Source organism: Trichechus manatus, unplaced genomic scaffold, assembly GCF_000243295.1.
Source record: "Trichechus manatus latirostris isolate Lorelei unplaced genomic scaffold, TriManLat1.0 scaffold00002, whole genome shotgun sequence".
Lineage (NCBI taxonomy): Eukaryota > Metazoa > Chordata > Mammalia > Sirenia > Trichechidae > Trichechus > Trichechus manatus.
In genome coordinates this window covers 10,397,274-10,418,099 of record NW_004443938.1, presented here as the reverse complement: position 1 = coordinate 10,418,099, position 20,826 = coordinate 10,397,274, and the positions used below count along the sequence as shown (strand labels likewise).

General features: G+C 41.8%; 1 protein-coding gene across 1 annotated transcript in view; it reads left to right on the top strand.

Annotated features, from left to right (window-relative positions):
• The window catches only part of SLC22A3 (solute carrier family 22 member 3), a 112,537-nt gene that overhangs the window by 78,673 nt on the left and 13,038 nt on the right, over window positions 1-20,826 (top strand). Inside the window, exons 6-7 of the mRNA XM_004368794.1 lie at window positions 19,566-19,663; window positions 19,768-19,982. Of these exons, the coding sequence (XP_004368851.1) occupies window positions 19,566-19,663; window positions 19,768-19,982 (313 nt within the window). The remainder of the gene's footprint in view (window positions 1-19,565; window positions 19,664-19,767; window positions 19,983-20,826) is intronic.

Sequence of the window (20,826 nt, the reverse complement as noted above, 5' to 3'; positions counted from 1 at the left end):
GGTTGTTAACCAATGTCATAAAACAACATGTGTACTACTGTTTCATGAGAAACTATTTGTTCTGTAAGCCTTCACCTGAAGTACAATAAAATATAAAAGAAAAAAAAGAAAAAGAAAATCAAAGGCTACAGCCTCAGTATGGATTACACCTCAACATAAAGAAAACAAACTGGACCAGTAACATCATGATAAATGGAGAAAAGATTGAAATTGTCAAGAATTTCATTTTACTTGGACCAACAGTCAATGCCCATGGAAGCAGCAGTCAGGAAATCAAACGACACATTGCACTGGGCAAATCTGCTTCAAAAGACTTCTTTAAAGTGTTGAAAAGCAAAGATTTCATTTTAGGAATAAGGTGCGCCTGACCCAAGCCGTGGTGTTTTCAGTCATCTCACATGCATGTGAAAGCTGAACAATGAATAAGGAAGACCAAAGGAGAAATGATGCCTTTGAATTATGGTGTTGGCAGAGAATATTGAATATACCATGGCTGCCAAAAGAATGAACAAATCTGTCTTGGAAGAAGTATAGCCAGAATACTCCTTGGAAGCGAGGATAGCAAGACTTCATCTCACATACTTTGGACATTTTATTGGGAGGGATCTGTCCCTGGAGAAGAACATCATGCTTGGAAAAGTAGAGGGTCAGCAAAAAAGAGGAAGACTCTCGAGGAGATGGATTGACACAGTGGCTGCAACAATGGGCTCAAGCATAGCGAAGATTGTGAGGATGGCGCAGGACCGGGCAGTGTTTCATTCTGTTATACGTGGGGTCGCTGTGAGTCGGAACTGACTCGAAGGCACCTAACAACAACAATACATGCTACTGTAGTTTTAGAGATTGGGCTTTTTTTTTTTTCTTTCAATTTCTTGTTTAGAACTTTTTTATTTCAACGAGATTTATTGGCATTTATGAGTACCAGTGCTATTGGAGAGTTCAGGGGATGTTTAGTTCAATCCATTAGCATAGATTTTAATGGACTTCCCCACCCCACCCCCAAGTTTTGGGTCTTTAAATAGATAGACAGATGGCTGTCATCAAGTCGACTCCAACACCTGGTGACTTTAACGTACAACAGAAAGAAATGTTGCCTGGCCCTGCATTATCCTCACTACTGCTGGCATGTTTGAATTTATCATTGCAGCTATTTGTGCCAGTCCATCTCACGGAGGGTCTCCTCCACCCTCCTTGGCCCTCTACTTCATCAAATATGATGTCTTCCTCCAGCAGTTGATCCCTCCTTATGACGTGTCCAAAGCAAGTGAGGCAGATACCAGTCTCTTGGGATCCATAAGGTTTTCATTGGCTAATTTTAGGAGGTAGATTGCCAGGCCTTTCTTCCTAGTTTCTCTTAGTCTGGAAGCTCTGCTGAAACCTAACTACAATGGGTGACACTGCTGGATTTGAAATACTGGTGGCACAGCTTTCAGCATCACAGCAACACACAAGCCACCACAGTATGACAAACTTACAGACAGTTGGTCTGAGTCTTTGTTGTGATTGTTGTTAGGTGTTGTCAAGTTGATTCCGACTCATCGCAACCCTATGTACAACAGCGAAATGAAGCCCAATCCTGCGCCATCCTTACAATCGTTATGTTCGAGCCCATTGTTCAGCCACTGTGTCAATCCATCTTGCTGACGGTCTCCCTCTTTTTCCCTGACCCTCTACTTTACCAAGCATGATGTCCTTCTCCAGGGGTTGGTCCCTCCCGATAACATGTCCAAAGTACTTGCAACAAAGTCTCACCATCCTTGCTCCCAAGGATGTACTTGATGTACTTCTTCCAGGATAGACATGTTCCTTCTTCTGGCAATCCATGGTATATTCAATATTCTTTGCAAAACCATGATTCAAAGGCATCAATTCTCCTTTGGTCTTCCTTATTCATTGTCCAGCTTTGGCATGCATATGAGGCAGTTGAAAACATCATGGCTTGGGTCAGACACACCTTAGTCTTCAAAGTGACATCTTTGCTTTTTAACATTTTAAAGAGATCTTTTGAAGCAGATTTGCCCAATGCAATGCATTGTCTGATTTCCTAACCGCTGCTTCCATGGGCTTTGATTGTGGATCCAAGTAAAATGACATCCTTGACAACGTTATTCTTTTCTAAATTTACCATGATGTTTCTTATTGGTCCAGTTGTGAGATTTTTTGTTTTCTTTATGTTGAGGTGTAATCCATACTGAAGGCTGTGGTCTTTGATCTTCATCAGTAAGTGCTTCAAGTCCTCTTCACTTTCAGCAAGCAAGGTTGTGTCATCTGCATATTGCACGTTGTTAATGAGTCTTCCACCAATCCTGAGGACACATTCTTCTTCATATAGTCCAGCTTCTTGGATTATTTGCTCAGCATACAGACTGAATAAGTATGGTGAAAGGATGCAACCCTGACACACACCTTTCTTGATTTTTAACCATGCAGTATTCCCTTGCTCTGGTGGAATGACTGCCTCTTGATCTATGCACAGGTTCCTCATGAGCACAATTAAGTGTTCTGGAATTCCCATTCTTCACAGTGTTATCCGTAATTTGTTCTGATCCACACAGTCGAATGCCTTTGCATAGTCAATAAAACACAGGTAAACATCTTCCTGGTATTCTCTGCTTTCAGCCATATGGATATCTTCCAGTCAGTTGGCCAGGTAGCAGTCTTCCAAATTTCTTGGCATAGACGAGGTGAGCACCTTCAGTGCCCTGAATCCGTTTGTTGAAACATCTTAATTGGTATTCTGCCAATTCCTGGAGCCTTGTTTTTCACCAATGCCTTCAGTGCAGCTTGGACTTCTTCCTTCAATACAATTGATTCTTGATCATATGCTACCTCCTGAAATGATTCAACATCCACCAATTCTTTTTGTACAGTGACTATGTGTATTCCTTCCATCTTCTTTCAATGCTTCCTGCAGCATTCAATATTTTGTCCATAGAATCCTTCACAATTGTAACTCAAGTCTTGAATTTTTTCTTCAGTTCTTTCAGATTGAAAAATGCTGAGTGTGTTCTTCCTTTCTGATTTTCTAACACCATGTCTTTGCACATTTCCTTATAATATTTTACTTTGTCTTCTTGAGCTGCCCTTTAAAATCTTCCGTTCACCTCTTTTACTTCATCATTTCTTCCATTCGCTTTAGATATTCTACATTCAAGTGCAAGTTTCAGAGTGTCTTCTGACATTCATTTTGGTCTTTTCTTTCTTTCCTGTCTTTTTAATGATCTTTTACTTTCTTCATGTATGATGTCCTTGATGTTTTCCCGCAACTCATCTGGTCTCTGGTTGGTCGTGTTCAATGCATCAAATCTATTCTTGAGACAGTCTCTGATTTCAGGTGGGATATACTAAAGGTTTTATTTTGGCTCCGTGGACTTGTTTTAATTTTCTTCAGCTCAACTTGAACTTGCATGTGAGCCATGGATGATCCATTCCACAGCCGGCCCCTGGCCTTGTTCTGACTGATGATATTGAGCTTTTCCATTGTCTCTTTCCACAGATGTAGTCAATTTGATTCCTATGTTTTCCATCTTGTGAGGTCCACGTTTATAGTCTCGTTTATGTTGTTGAAAAAGATATTTGGACTGAAAAAGTCATTGGTCTTGCAAAATTCTATCATGCTATCTCTGGCATCATTTCTATCATTAAGACCGTATTTTCCAACTACCAACCATTCTTCATTTCCAACTTTCCCATTCCAATCACCAGTAATTATCAATACATCTTCTTGCATGTTTGATCGATTTCAGACTGCAGAAGTTGGTAAAAATCTACAATTTCCTCGTCTTTGGCATTAGTGGTTGGTGCGTAAATTTGAATAATAGTCTTATTAACTGGTCTTCATTGTAGGCATATAGATATCATCCTATCACTAACAGCATTGTACTGCAGGATAGATCTTGAAATGTTCTTTTTGATAATAAATGCAATGTCATTCCTCTTCAATTTGTCATTCCTGGCATAGTAGACCATAAGATTGTCCAATTCAAAATGGCTAATAACAGTTCTTTTCAGCTCACTAGTGCCTAGGGTATCTATCTTCAAGTGTTCCATTTCATTTTTTACTACTTCTAATTTTCCTAGATTCATGCTTCGTACACTCCACGTTACAATTATTAATGGATGTTTACAGCTGTTCCCTCTCATTCTGAGTTGTGCTACATCAGCAAATGAAGCTCCCAACAGCTTTACTTCATCCATGCCATTAAGGTCAACTCTACTTTGAGGAGGCAGCTCTTCCCCAGTTATATTTTGAGTGCCTTCCAACCTAAGGGGCTCATCTTCCGGCACTATATCAAACAATGTTCTGCTGCTATTCATAAAGTTTTCACTGGCCAATTTTTTTTAGAAATAGATCGCCAGGTCCTTCTCCCTAGTTTATCTTAGTCTGGAAGCTCTGCTGAAACCTGTCCACCATGGATGACCCTGCTGGTATTTGAAATACCAGTGGCAAAGCTTCCAGAATCACAGCAACATGCAAGCCACCACAGTACGACATACTGACAGATGTGTGGTGGCTGAGTCTTTAGAATTAAAACTGAGAGAGCATTCGCTTATTTCTTCCTCTCTCCTTCTCTTACTTTAACACCCCTTTCCACCTCCCCCCGCAAAAAAAAAAAAAAAACTACTCTTAATTTGTTTTTAAGACATGAGGAAATGTTCCATCCCGTGACCCACAGCTGCAACCCATTAACCTTTGCTAATATCTAGGCTGCGCTGGGATCCGCCGTGGGACCTCTCCATACAGATGTATTTTTGCTGTTCTGGGCGGTGTGCCCAGCCCAGTGTGTGGGAGCGGGACTCTCTCAGGCCAGACTCACACGAACAGAATAAAATATCTTCTCAACAGAGGACCTCAGTGCAGGAGAGGGCTGGCCCGAGGCTCTGTGGCAACGGAGCACATGAAAAGTGGCTGGTCTGCATTAAAGTGAGCTGTCAGTCAACAGCACAACAGAGTTCAAAGATTCAATGTGAAAAATGAATATAAAATATCTCCTTAAGAATTTGATACTGATTGCATGTTGAAGCGATAATATTTTGGTTTAGGTGTTATTTAAATGTACCTGTTTCTTTTTACCATTTTTAATGTGGCTACTAGAAATTTAAATTTATGTGTGTGGCTTGCATTTGTGGCTCACTTTATATTTCATGTCTGCAAGAGCTAGGAGTAGTTTAACTTGAGGCTGGTTTCTGGCCCTTCAAAGCAAAGTGGTCTTCCAAACTGGTGAGCGCAAGATCCTCAAAAAATATTTTATTCATGTGGACTTCTTAGAGATTAACAACTCCTAGAGAATGGAGTCTGTAGAGAAAATGTGGTGACTCATTTGCTAAATAAATCACAGCGTTAGACTCAAGAGCAGATACAGTCCCCTTCTCATCATTGCCGTCATCTTGCCTGGTGAAATATGGCAACTGATGAAAAATCTACCTATAGAGACCAAACCCTCCCCCTGCCCAGGGTAGACCCTTCTGGTCAACAGTGTTTTTCCTTGCTAAATCTGCGGGACTCACCTTCCTTCCCAGCCCTGGGCTCCAGGGAGGACGTCTTGTTGTGTGCTGTCGAGTTGATTCCGACTCATAGCAACACTATTGGATAGAGTAGAGCTGCCTCATAGGGTTTCCAAGGCTGAAGTCTTTATGGGAGCACTATTAATCACTGACAGTCAGCAGGTGAGATGGCACCTGTTATTCGCTTGTGTACTATTCCTGAAAAATTACCTGCTGACATGTCTGGGAGATCAACAGTGCCAAGCTGACATTGTATTTAAGAAAATCCAATATAAAAAAATTCATTCATTTTTTTAAACAAGGCAAATGACCATTCTCTTCACAAAGGGATTCATGTCAGAAGTGTCTTTAAAAAGCATCCCCCTTCATGTATTTTTGGAGTCCCTGGGTGATGCAAACAGTTAAAATGCTCAACTGCTAACTGAAAGCTAGAGGTTCGAGTCCACCTGGGAGGCATCTCAGGAGAATAGCCTGGCAATCTAATTCTGAAAAATCAGCCATTGGAAACCCTATGGAGCACAGTTCTACTGTGACACACCTGGGGTCGCCATGAGTTGGCGTCGACTTGACAATAACAGTTTTTTGTTGTTGTTGCTGTTTTTTATGCATTATTGTATTTAGATTTTACTAACTGAAAGAATGAAAAAATGCTGAGTGAAATGACATCTGAAAGCAAAGTATCTGTTAGGTTACATTAAAAAATACTACTAATATTAACAGCTACTGTTTACTGAGCACTTACTGGATACGAGGTATGTATAAGGATTACCTAATTGACACCGCAGGAGATCGATGTGGGAAACATTCATGGTGGAAGAAGAACAAACCCATCCCATCGGCTGACTGTTGTTGTTGGGTGCTTGCCGTAGTTTCTGAGTGCTACTATAACAGAAATACCACAAGTGGGTGGCTTAAACAAACAGAAATTTATTTTCTCACAGTTACGAGGCTCATGCATCACCACCAATTGCCGCTGAGTCGATTCCAACTCCGTTAGACCCTATAGGACAGAGTAGCACTGCCCCACAGGGTTTCCAAGGCTGTAATCTTGACAGCGGTTGAGAAATCAAATGACATGTTGCATTGGGCAAATCTGCTGCAAAAGACCTCTTTAAAGAGTTCAAAAGCAGATGTCACTTTGAGGACTAAGGTGCACCTGACCCAAGCCGTCGCGTTTCAGTCACCTCATATGTATTCGAAAGCTGGACAATGAATAAGGAAGACCAAAGAAGAATTGTCGCCTTCAGATTACGGGGTTGGCGAAGAATATTGAATGTACCATGGACCGCCAGAAGAATGAACAAGTCTGTCTTAGAAGAAGTACAGCTGGAATGCTCCTTGGAAGCAATGGCACAGGACCAGGCAGCGTGTCCTTCTGTTGTATGTAGGGTCGCTATGAGTTGGAATCAACTCAACAGCAACTAACAACAACAATGATCTTTACGGGAGCAGACTGCCACATCTTTCTCCCGAGGAGCAGCTGGTTGGTTTGAACTGCCAACCTTTTTGGTTAGCAACCGAGCGCTTAATCACTTGCCACCAGGGCTCCTCGTTAGGAGGCCAGAAGTCTGAATTTAGGGTGCTGCCTCTAGAGGAAGTCCTCTCTCTCTCTCTGTTGGCTCTGGAGGAAGATCCTTGTCTCTTTTGAGCTTCTGTTCCTCAACTATCTTCGTATGGCTTGGCATCTGTCTTCCCCCATCTCTGCTTGCCTAGTGTGCTCTTCTGTATCTCAAAAGAGATTGACTTAATACATACCCTACAGTAATACTGCCTCACTGACATAACAAAGAAGACCCATTCCCAGATGAGATTATAATCACTCTGTTGTTGTGTGCCATCAAGTTGATTCCAACTCATAGCGACCCTATAAGACAGAGTAGAACTGCCCCATAGGGTTTCTAAGGAGCAACTGGTAGATTCAAACTGCCGACCTTTTGGTTAGCAGCCACAGCACTTAACCACTTCACCACCAAGGCTCCAACCACTATAGGGGTTAGAATTTAACAACACAAATTTTGGGGGGACACAGTTCAATCCATAAAGGTGTTGTAGAGTCAGTTTTCTCATGGAGAAGCCACGTGGCAAAGTAGAACTGCCCTATACGGTTTTCTTGGCTGCAGTCTTTACCAGAGCAGATCGCCAGGTCTTTCTCCCGTGGAGCCACTGGATAGGTTTGAACTGCAAACCTTTTAATTAGCAGCTGAGTGCTTAACCATTGCGCCATCAAGGCTTCTTTGCTGGATGTTAAACCAAAAAACCCATTGCTGTCGAGTCAGTTCCAACTCATAGGGACCCTATAGGACAGAGTAAAACTTCCCCATATGGTTTCCAAGGAGCAACTGGTAGATTCAAACTGCTAACCTTTTGGCTAGCAGCCGAGCTCTTAACCACTACACCACCAGGGCTCCTTGCTGAATGTTGGTTGTTAGTAATTATTCCTCTGAGCCCAGAGTTGGAAAGAAATTTGAGTCCCCCCAGGCTTAGCAGGGAAGAACACTGCTTAACAGCAGGTCTACCTACTGAATCTTCAAAATACCCTGAGAAAGTGAGTACTGTCCTCCTTATGCCACTCATGAGAAAACTGAGGTTCGTAGAGTTTCTATGAGCTGCCCAGTAAGGAAATGTTCCCAGTGAAATACCGCATCTCTGGCCTGGCTGTCCTTGACCTGAACCCAGTCCCTCCATGCAGGGAGCTCTGTGCACGGCATTTATAATGAATTGTTATTTAATGTCTTTCTCTTCCCTGGCAATTTAATTTAAAATGTCAACTTGAAGAAATATTTCAGAAAAACACCGGGAAGAATTGTAAATAGAGCTGAATTAATCAAAGAATGATGAATAAAGTAATTCTTTAGCATAGAGTACATCATTGTTGATGTAAAACAAAAGTCTTGGCAGAATTAAAAGACAAAGAGATGGATAGCACACAGAGCAGTTCAGCTCAGTAAATAAACACAAGGAACCAACATCTGCAGCTGCGCCTTGAGGAATACCTTTTTCTATGAGTGACATTACTAAGCAGCAAACAGTCCTCCAAACAGAAAAATGGAACCAAGAGCTTTTTCCTTCCTCCTTTGCTCCACATCAGAGCTAACATGGCCCGCTCAGATGGTCGAAAGTGTATGACAAACTCTAATGTTCAGGTGGGCACAAAAGACAGCAAACTGTGTGATTCGTTTGTGTGTTTTTTCGTTGTGTTGTTGTTGAGAATATACACAGCAAAACGTGCACCAGTTCAACTGTTTCTACACGTATAATTCAGTGACATTGATTACATTCTTCCAGCTGTGCAACATTCTCACCCTCTTCTGGTGATTCCATTTAAATGAAATTCTTGACAAGGCAAAACTGTAGTGACAGAAATTGGATCAGGGGATGCTAGGGGCCACGGGTGGGAGGAGGGAATTGATTGCAAAGAGACACAAGGAAACTTTTTGCGACAGTGGAAATGTTCCACATTCTGATTGTGGTGGTGGTTATGACTATACGTTTGTCGAAACTTGTTATGGACTGAATGTGTCCCCTAAAATATGCATTGGCACCCTAACCCCTATGCCTGTGGATGTAATCCCCTTTGGGACTAGGGGTTTCTTTGTTACGTTAATGAGGCCATGTGAGTGTAGAGTGGGTCTTAAACCCAATCACTTTTGAGATGTAAAAGGAGCAAAACAGGCACAGAGAAGGAAGCACGAATGGGGAAAAACAGATGCCATGTGGATCTCTTGAAGAAATGCTGAGAAAACGCTAGAGAAGCAGAGACAAGGATCTTGCCCTAGAGTGGACAGAAAGAGCCTTCCCCTAGAGCCTGTGCCCCGAATTTGGACTTCTAGCCTCCTAAACTGTGAGAAAATAAATTTCTGTTTGTTAAAGCCACCCACTTGTGGTATTTCTGTTGTAGTAGCACTAAGAAACTAAGACAGAATTCATTGACTTCTACGTTTAAAATTGCTGCGTTTTATTAACGTACTTCAATAAAGCTAATTAAAAAAACAAAGTACAGTGAGACCTGTGAGAGCTGGAACTCGACAGGACTGCCTGGTTTTTCTGAGTATTGCAAGTTTTCTGCCCTTGACAGGTGGGAAAGTAAGTAGAAGTCTTACCACTTTTCTCTTGCTGATTTTCGTGGAAAATATTTGCGTTTTCCTTCTCTGACAGGTTTCTGCCTTACACAGGTGCTGGCTTTTGCAAGTTCTACTGTCATAACCAGGGATGGCATTCCGGTTCTTTTGTATTTGAGTCAGATGAGGCAAAATTTGGTAACCTTTTGGCAATAGAAAGCAAGCACAGCTTATTTTCAAAATATAGAGCTAGAAGTCATTGCCTAAGAATAATGGCAGAGTCACTGCACGTGAGCTGCCAAGACCTCACTGGATGAGCTCCAGCCAAGATATTGCTTTGAGTCTCTCAAGGTCTTTGGACACCCAGAAAGTAGGCTGTCTTCCAGAATAACTGTGTCACTGTGGAGAACATGTCAGTAAATCAAAGACCAGCTGGATTTGTTCTTAAATGTGGCAAAATACTTAACTTGCTTGGAAGTACTATTAATCCTTCCATCCGTTGGACGGGGAAGATGGGTTTTACAGTCTGGATTACCTTCACTTACTTCATATCGGCACTTCATATTCTTTTGGTTGAGTTTGGGCATTAAAGTTTAGACGTTAAACTTGTGCTTTGGGAAAGCAGAGATCCTGTTACTGCTTGCTTCTAAGCCTTAAAAAGTTTGAAATGAAGTCTAATACCAGGTATTTTTACAGAGCGAATTGGGGTATTGAAGCAATAATTTGAACTTTTCAGTACTAAATTATTTTGCCTGAGATATTCAGTTATTAAAGCAAGAGCACTGTTCTGGACTGAATTCTCTAGATGATTCTGCTTCTGGCAACAAGTAACAGAACGTCAAATGGGTGTAGACAACGGGACATCTACTGGCTCTTGTGTCTGGAATTCTAGAAAGACAGCAGGGTTCAGGGTTGGCCAAACAATGTTTCAAGATCTCAACGATGTTGTCAAGGCCAAGGTTTTTTCCACCTCTCCACCCTGCTGACAGGGTCAAAAAATCACACCAAACCCACTGCCGACAAGTCAATTCCGACCCTAAAGGACAGAGTAGAACTGCCCCCATAGGGCTTCCAAGGCTGTAAATCTTTACAGAAGCAAACTGCCACATCTTTCTCCTTCGGAGCAGCTGAGTGGGTTTGAACCGCCAACCCTTAGGTTAGCAGTTGAGTGCTTTAACCACTGCACCACCAGGGCTCCGCTGACAAGGCCAGCTCCAGCTTAAGATTGATTCCTTCGTGGGTATAGCATGGCTGTCAAGATCTGTTTGAACCCACCATTTCATTATTAACTCCCTGAGGTCAGAGAGAGAAGATTCCTTCAGGAACCTCTGACTTAACAGCAAGGAAGGATGTTCCCGAAGCCCTTTTCTCATTGGCCCAAATTGGGTCACATGCCACGTCCATTCCTCATTGGCTGAGATTAGGTCACCTGCCCATTCACTGGCGCAGAAGATGAGGCTATGCTTAGATAATTAGGCCTTCCCTGTAACTGGAGGCAGAGTCAGCTTCCCCGAGAATATGCGTTGCGTGTTTGTGGTGGGGGTGGACGATGGGGACTATGTGAAGAAAGAGAAAGGATGAATAATGCTCAGAAAACAACCAGGAAGGTATCCTAGTGTCTACCTTAAATCCACTGCTTTTAAAAAATGAGCCATTTTTTTATGGTTACCGAAGTAATATAGGTTTAATTTCTAATTTCAGGACAATATTTATAACCAAAAAGAAGACAGTAAAAACCACTATAATCTCACCACCTGATGAGAACAATTAAAGAGATGATACAAACATACTTTTAAGCAATAAAATATGTATTACACTCTGCACAGTGCAGAGGCAGCCTGCACGGTGGTTAGAAGCACGGATTTGGGTGCTGCCCTCCTGGCTAATCTGCTGTCTGCCTGTGTGTCCTCCGTGGTAAGCTCTCTAGCTCTTCTGTGTGTCAAGTACTTCGTCTCTGTAACAGGGAAAACAGTAGTACCTGTATGAGTTCTTCCAGCACTGACCCTCTAGTTCAGGGCACAGCAGACTACAACCTGCAGCCTAGACCTGGCTTGCTAACTGTCTTTGTAAATAAAGTTTTATTGAAACAAAGCCATGGTCATTTATTTGCTTATTGTCTTTGGCTGCCTTCACACTATAATGGCACAGTTAAGAACCAACAGAGACCACATGGCCCACAGAGCCAAAAGTACTTACTATCTGGCCCTTTAAAGATAGTTTGCGGACCTCTTGGTTAGACCATAGGACCTCCATTGACTTGTCACAATCTAACATGTCATAATTCAGTGGTCGCTTAGTGATTGCTGGGCCTGGAGGCTGATCAGGAAGGCATGAGTCTGCAGAGCTAGCACGAAGGCAAGAAATGCTTGGTTATCATATCGCTCAGAAACCATTAAGATCCATGAATAACTGAAAACATACAGAGGCATTTAAATGTGAAATCATCCCCCTGCACTGACCTGAAATATGCAGTGTGTGATTTCCCGTCAGCTATGGGACATTCGCGTTGGGGCCTGAATGAAAGTGAATTTGTATAGTCTCATCTCGTAGGTGGAAACCCTGGTGGTGCAGTGGTTAAGAGCCACGGCTGCTAACCAGAAGGTTGGCAGTTCGAATCTACCAGCTGCTCCTTGGAAACCCTATGGAGCAGTTCTACTCTGTCCTATAGGGTTGCTCTGAGTTGGAATTGACTCTACAGCAATGAGGTTTTTTTCTTTTTCTTTTTTTTTTGTGGCACAGTGGTTAACAACTCGGCTGCTATCCGAAAGGTCAGCAGTTTGACTCCACCAGTAGCTACTTGGAAACCCCATGGGGCAGTTCTACTCTGTCGTATAGGGCCACTATGAGTTGGAATCGACTTGACAACAACGGGTTATGTCCTTTAAAAGTATATATACATGTATATGAATATGACATATAAATATATATGACATTTATATATATGTAATATGAAACATGTATATATGACATTATATATAATATGACACGTCATTTATATATAAATATTTTTAAATATATATATTTTAAACAACATATATATATATGTATATATATGTTATTGTTGGGTGCCACTGAGTTGGTTCTGACTCACAGTGACCCTATGTACAACAGAACTAAGCACGGCTGGATCCTGCACCTTCCTCACAATTCTTGCTGTGTTTAGCCCATTGTTGCAGCCACTGCATCAGCCCATCTCGTTGAGGGTCTTCCTCTTTTTTGCTGACCCTCTGCTTTACCAAGCATGATGTCCTTCTCCAGGGACTGGTCACTCCTGCTAACATGTTGAAAGTACATGAGACAAAGTCTCACCATCCTCACTTCCAAGGAGCATACTTGTACTTCTTCCAAGACAGATTTGTTCGTTCTCTTGGCAGTCCATAGCATATTCAATATTCTTCACCAACACCATAATTCAAACTCATCAGTTTTTCTTTGGTCTTGCTTATTCATTGTCAAGGTTTCACATGCATATGAGATGATTGAAAATACCATGGCTTGGGTCAAGTCCACCTTAGTCCACCTTAGTCCTCAAGGTGATATCATTACTTTTAACACTTTAAAGAGGTTTTTTTTGCAGCAGATTTGCCCAATGCAATATGTCATCTGATTTCTTGACTGCTGCTCCCATGTAAAATTAAATTATTGACAACTTCACTATTTTCTCCATTTATCATGATGTTGCTTATCGGTCCAGTTGTGAGGATGTTTGTTTTCTTTATGTTGAGGTGTAATCCATACTGAAGGCTGTGGTCTTTGATCTTCATCAGTAAGTGCTTCAAGTCCTCTTCACTTTCAGCAGGAAAGGTTGTGTCATCTGCATACTGCAGGTTGTTAATCCTGATGCCCCGTTCTTCTTCAGGTAGGTCTATCTTCTCGTATTATTTGCTCAGCATATAGATTGAATAAATATGGTGAAAGGCTACAATGCTGTCGCATACCTTTGCTGATTTTAAACCATGCAGTATTCCCTTCTTCTGTTTGAATGACTGCCTTTTGGTCTGTGTACAGGTTCCACATTAGCACTATTAAGTGATCTGGAGTTCCCATCCTTCAGAATGTTATCCATAATGTGTTATGATCCACACAGTCAAATGCCTTTGCGTAGTCAATAAAACATAGGTGAACATCTTTCTGGTATTCTCTGCTCTCAGCCAAGGTCCATCTGACATCAGCAATGATATCCCTCATTCCAAGTCCTCTTCTGAATCTGGCTTGAATTTCTGGCAGTTGATGTACTGCTGCAACCATTTTTGAATGATGTTCAGCATAATTCTACTTGCGTGTGATATTAATGATATCAGTCGATAATTTCCACATTCTGTTAGATCACCTTTCTTTGGAATAGGCACAAATATGGATCTCTTCCAGTCAGTTGGTCAGGTATCTGTCTTCCAAATTTCTTGGCATAGACAAGTGAGCTCTTCCAGCATTGCATCCATTTGTTGAAACATCTCAGCTGATAGTCCATCAATTTCGGAGCCTTGTTTTTCACAAATGCCTTCAGTGTAGCCTATACTTCTTCCTTCAATGCCATGGGTTTTTTTTTTTTTTTTTCTTTTTTTATCATATGCTACATCCTGAAATGTTTTAAAGTCATCCAGTTCTTTTTGGTACTGTGACTTTGTGTATTCCTTCCATCTTCTTTTGATGCTTCCTGCATCATTGAATTTCTTGCCCATTGTTGTTTTTGTTGTTAGGTGCCGTTGAGTCAGTTCCCACTCATAGTGACTCTATGTACAACAGAATGAAACACTTCCCAGACCTGTGCCATCCTCATGATCCTTGTTATGCTTGAGCCCATTGTTGTAGCCACTGTGTCAATCTATCTTGTTGAGAGTCTTCCTCTTTTCAACTGACCCTCTACTTTACCAAGCATGGTGTCGTTTTCCAGGGATTGGTTCCTCCTGATAACATTTCAAAAGTACACGAGATGAAGTCTCGCCGTACTTACTTCTAAGGAGCGTTCTGGCTGTACCTCTTCCAAGACAGCCTTGTTCGTTCTTTTGGCAGACCATAGAATCCTTCAATATTGAAACTCGAGACTTGAATTTTTTCTTCAGTTCTTTCAGCTTGAGAAATGCTGAGTGCGTTCCTCCCTTTTGGTTTTCTAACTCCAAGTCTTTGCTCATTTCGTTATTAATATTTTACTTTGTCTTCTCAAGCCATCTTTGAAATTTTCTGTTCAGCTCTTTTACTTCATCAACTCTTTTGTTTGCTTTAGCTACTGTACATTCAAGAGCAAGTTTCAGAGTCTCCTGTGACATCCATTTTGGTCTTTTTTTTTTCCTTTTCTGTCTTTTTAATGACTTTTTGCTTTCTTCATGTACAATGTCCTTGATGTCATCGTACAATTCATCTGGTCTTTGGTCATTAGTTTTTAATGAGTCAACTTTATTCTTGAGATGACCTCTAAATTCAGGTGGGATATACTAAGGTCATAGTTTGGCTGTCATGGACTTGTTCTAATTTTTTCAGCTTCAACTTGAACTTGCATATGAGCAATTGATGGTCTGTCCTGTAGTCTGTCCCTGGCCTTGTTCTGACTGATGATATTGAGCTTCTCTATTGTCTCTTTCCACAGGTGTAGTCAATTTGATTCCTATGTATTCCATACCATGAGGTCCATGTGCATAGTCACCGTTTATGTTGTTGAAAAAAGGTATTTCCAGTGAATAAGTCGTTGGTCTTGCAAAATTCTATCATGCGATCTCTGGCATCATTTCTGTTACCAAGGCCTTATTTTCCAACTACTGATCCTTCTTCTTTGTTTCCAACTTTGATATCACCAGTAATTATCAATGCATCTTGATTGCGTGCTTGATGAATTTCAGACTTCAGAAGTTGGTAAAAATCTTCAGTTTCTTCATCTTTGGCCTTAGTGGTTGGTGTGTAAATTTGAATAATAGTTGTATTAGTGGTCTTCCTTGTAGGCATATGGGTATTATCCTGTCACTGATAGCCTTGTACTTCAGGATAGGTCTTGAAATGTTCTCTTTGATGATGAACTTGACGCCATTCCTCTTCAATTTGTCATTCCCAGCATAGTAGACCATATGATTGGCTGATTCAAAATGGCCAATACCAGTCCATTTCAGCTCACTAATGCCGAATTTATCTATCATCAAACATTACATTTCATTTTTGACAACTTCCAATATTCCTTGATTCATACTTTGTACATTTCAAGTTCCACATTCTAATTATTAATGTATGTTTGCAGCTGTTTATTCTCATTTTGAGTCATGGCACATCAGTAAATGAAGGTCCCAAAAGCTGGACTCCATCCATGTCATTAAGGTCGTATTTCGAGTGCCTTCTAACCTTCATTTTCCAGCACTGTGTCAGACAATGTTCCGCTGCTATCCATAAGTTTTCACTGGTCAACTTTTTCAGAAGTAGATTTCCAGGTCCTTTTTCCAGTCTGTCTTGGTCCTTCTTTCCGGTCTGTCTTAGTCTGGAAGCTCCCCTGAAAGCTGTCCACCATTGGTGACCTTGCTGGTATGCGGAACACTGGTGGCATAGCTTCCAGCATCACAGCAACACGCAATCCACCACAGTACAACAAACTGAGAGACGAGTGGTGGCACAGTGGTTTTATGAGCCCTTGTGGCACAGTGGTTAAAACGCTTGTCTGCTAACAGAAGGGTCGATGGTTCAAACCCACCAGCCACTGCATGGGAGAAAGATGTGGCAACCTGCTTCCATAAAGATTTACAGCCTTGGAAACCCTATGGAGCAGTTCTACTCTGTCCTATAGGTTCGCTATGAGTTGGAATCGACTCAACGGCGATGGATTTGGTTTGGTTTTGTATATGTATGTGTGGTGTGTGTGTGTGTATATAAATGACCCTCAACACCGACTCTGGAATTTTTCTAGAATGAAAAGCTTCTATATATTCAGCAGTGCAATATGGGAATTAAAAACAGAGACTCTCCAGTAAATTGTCTGGTTTCGAATTCTGGCTCGGCCACCTTCCTGCTGTTTAGTCCTTAATGTCCTCAGCCTTGTTTTCTAATTTATAAAATGAAATTAATAAAAATACTAACCTTGTAGGGTTTTGATGAGAATTAAATGAAATAACCCATGTAAAGTACTTATCACAGAATCTAAAAAATATTACATACTACGTAGATGTTAGCCACTTTAATGTGGGTAATACATAGAAACCAATATGGAAAACATTTTAATAACCAGCCATATAACAACATGTTATTATAATATACCAAGTTCTATCTCCCACTTTGATATTCCTGTCTTTTTTAGAGCAGCAAAGGTGAAGGTAAAGAAAAATCTTTCATGGGAGTCTTAGAATTTAGAAGATTAGCTAAGGGAGCATTTTGACATAGTAAGGCAGAAGTACACCTGCTGCTGAAACACAGACCCAAAACTATAGTAACAAAAGGGAGAGAAACGTCTTTCTCCTTAGTGCATCCACCCAGAGGTGTGTAGTCCAGGGCAGGCAAGACGGCTCTGCTCCGTGAGGCCCTCCAGGTGCCCAGACCTCGTTGATCTTGTTTCTCCCCATTGCCTGCAATAGGTTGTAGGGCTGAAGCTAGGTCACCAGCATCTTATTCTTCATTCGTCCCTTGGGAAGAAGACAGCAAGTGAAGGACAAACCACTCCTTTTTAAAGGGTAGGACCCAGAAGTTGTACACATGCTTCCACTCACATCTCATTAGAAGATCTTGGTCTCAGGGCCACCCATATTGAAAGGGAAGCTAGAAAATGCAACTCTACCTAGCTAGACAGCCACATGCTTGATGAAATTTCAGTACATTCTGTTGTAAAGGGAGAAGGAAAGAGTTGATAGTAGAATCAATTAGCGATCTTCCACAGATATCATCATGGAAAGTACCGTTGTATCATAGACTCTAAAACACTACCGATTTTAAGACACATCATCATTTTACGCAGCATCAAGTAAGAAAAAAACATGCTGGTTAAACTTTGATGCATTGCTGTCTTATCAGTTCAGTTGTAAGACACACCCAATTTAAGAGATGTTAAAATGTGAGAAAAAATGTGTGTCTTGGCATAGAAGAAATAGAATAATGGAAAGACTTAGGAATACTGGATGACTCTAAGTAAGTCATCTAAATGTGTCCATTTTGTAGACTGAGAGAGAGAGAGGCGGGGAGAAAGAGACTTTCCCTATAACAAGCATGGGATATCAAGCTTTGAATGAAATGCTTAGAATCTATAATTGACAAGGTACCATCAAGGTGAATTTACTCTAAGTCAAATTCCTATGACTGCCACTAGAGAGACCTTTGGCTCAAAGGCCTGGGGATAATTTACCTAGATTTCCCTCTATCTGGGCCAGACCTGGAGTTGAGTCAACAGACAGAAGGCGTCCGGTCCTCAGTAGACAGGGTTCTCATTTAATAGGAATACAAAGCTGAGGGCAGCACTCCGATCACCAGACATGGCTGACACTTGGCTTCTTGCTTCCATATTCAGCCATTAACCAAATATACAGTCCCTTCCCACAAAGAGCTCCAGGGCTCTTGGAAGAGAAAGACGAGAGACAGTAGGGGAGTGGGGTTGCATACGCACAGTGATAGAAGTCTGTTCAGTGGAGGCTTAGATCTGGAGTGATCTGTTCTACCTGAGCTTTGGAAAGAGCTCCTGTTGTTCATTGTTAGTTACCGTCAAGTTGATCCTGACTTGTGGCGACCCTACGTGTGCAGAGCAGAACTGCGCTCCATAGGGTTTTCAAGGCTGTGAGCTTTCAGAAGCAGATCATCAGGTCTGTTTTCCAAGGCACCTCTGGGTGGATTCGAACAGCCAACCTTTCTGTTAGTCGTCAAACACTTAACCGTTTGTACCATGCCAAGACTCCTACAGCCCTTTTAGAGAAGGTGAAATCAGACTGGGTTAGTCAAAGGGCCATCCGTGCAGAAGTAACAGAAGGAGCAAGTGCTTGGAAATGTGGAACCATGGTTACATCCCGAAGTTCTGTTACGATTCCTTTGGACAGGTGTTTCCTCCCTTCTGGACTAGAAGTGGTTTGGGGTAAGGAGGGTTTGCTGGTTGTCCTTGTTTTCTGTATAATGCCTTATACATAGCAGGCAAAAAATATTTGTTGGATTGAGTTGAAGAAAAGACCAACTTCTTGGATGGCCAAATAGAGATGGGCTGACTTCTTCTGGATCAAAAAGATGCTAGATTCCAGCAAATGGACCGAAGCAAAATAATACCTATGGTGCTTGCACTTAGACTTAACATTGTTGTTGTCATTAGCGTTGTGGAGTCCGCCCCAAACTCATGCACAACTGAATGAAACACTGCCCAGTCCCGCACCATCCCCGAATGGTTGCATATTAGACCGTTGTGATCCATAGGGTTTCATTGACTGATTTTCAGAAGTAGATCATCAGGCCTTTCTTTCTAGTCCGTTTTAGCCTGGAAGCTCTGCTGAAACTTGTTGAGCACCATAGCAACATGCAAGCCTCCACAGACAGATGGGTAGTGGCTGCATATGAGGTGCATTGGCCAGCAGTCAAACCCAGGTCTCCCACATGGATCACGAGACTTCTACCACTGAACCATCAATGCCCTTGGACTTAACGTTACTATATCTCATTTGTCTCATCAAGGTTTGAGGATGTTAATATGTAAAGAAACACTTGTTTGGATCCCACTGGCATTAGCAACTTTTATTCCCATTTCTCCCCATTTTTAATCAATGTGTAAATGTATTTAACTTAAGAACACGTCTCATTTTCCTTGTTTTCTCAGAGCAGTTGAGCACAGAGTCTTGATATAACCCCAAGGACGAATTCTCAGCGCAGCCACAACATCTTTGTGAATGTGACCTGTCGAAAGGCTGGATGACAAGCCTTTCTTCATTCTCAGGTTTTAGGATGCAGTAGTGAAGGACCCTGGCCAGTTCAGGAAGATCATTGGATTCAGTCGCCTTGAATCTCATTATTGGAAATCTATAATATGCAGGTGTGTCTTGCTGTGTATTGCTACTGAAATGTGCTTTTCTTGTATAGATCACTGTTACAGATGAGGAAGTTAGTAACCCAGCCTTTTTAGATCTGGTGAGAACCCCCCAAATGAGGAAGTGCACACTTATACTTATGTTTGCTTGGTAAGTTTGACTTGTGTTGGATTTAAAAGCTTGTGTCAAATTTGCACCTCTCCCCTTTCTTCGAGTCACTTGTTCTTCTCTGGTATCTTTCAACGTCGCTGCAGGTTCACGAGTGCTGTGGTGTATCAAGGACTGGTCATGCGCCTGGGGATTATAGGCGGCAACCTCTATATAGATTTCTTCATCTCGGGGGTCGTGGAGCTACCCGGAGCTGTCTTAATCTTACTAACCATTGAGCGAGTCGGACGACGCCTCCCCTTTGCGGCCAGCAATATAGTAGCGGGAGTGGCGTGCCTTGTCACTGCGTTCTTACCAGAAGGTAATCTTCTCCAACCTCTGTTTGGCAGCCAAAGAACTTGAAAAACCCTTAAATAAAATAATCAAGTCCAAGAGTCACTTGTCCTTAGGAAATGTACCACTGCCTCAGAATCCTGGCATCAGGCAAGCTTTAGTGATATCCTTCAAAGTCCTGCTTAATCCGTGTAAAGACTTTGAGTGCGAGAGATTTGTTCTCTAGATTTTTCTGTTCTCTCAATTACTTGTATGTTCATTTATGGGTGAAATGGATGTTGTGCTCAATCCAGCTCTTAGTGATATTTTTCACTTTTGATCGCTTTTACCTGATTTTACTTTAGTGATGTCATCGCTGTGTTGAGCGTATTTCGCGAGCCTCCAGCACTGTGCTCACTGGTACACGTAAACGCTGAGGTTACAAATCCAGGAAAGACACCTTTCTTGCCTTCAAGTGGTTCACATCTGTTAAAGGATATAGACGCCTTAATCCTGTCACAATTCACTGTGACAGATGAAGTAATCGAATTATTTACAAGATTGAGAAATCTATGGGGAGGGAGGAAAGCTTCGCAGAGATGAGGACGAGGCCTGTGTTATGGATTGAATTGTAACCTACCCCCCCAAAATATGTGTTAAAATCCTAACTCCCTATACCTGTGAATATGGCCCTGTTTGGAAATAGGGTTTTCTTTTGTTACGTTAATGAGGTCACGCCAGAGTAGGGCAGGTCCTAACCCGAATCACTTGAGTTGTATCTTATAGAAAGAGCGGAATAGACACAGAGACACACATGGGGGACAGACAGACGCCCAGGAACGCCGAGGAACTCCCAGAGCTACCAACAAGGAGGGACCTCCCCCTCTAGCCAT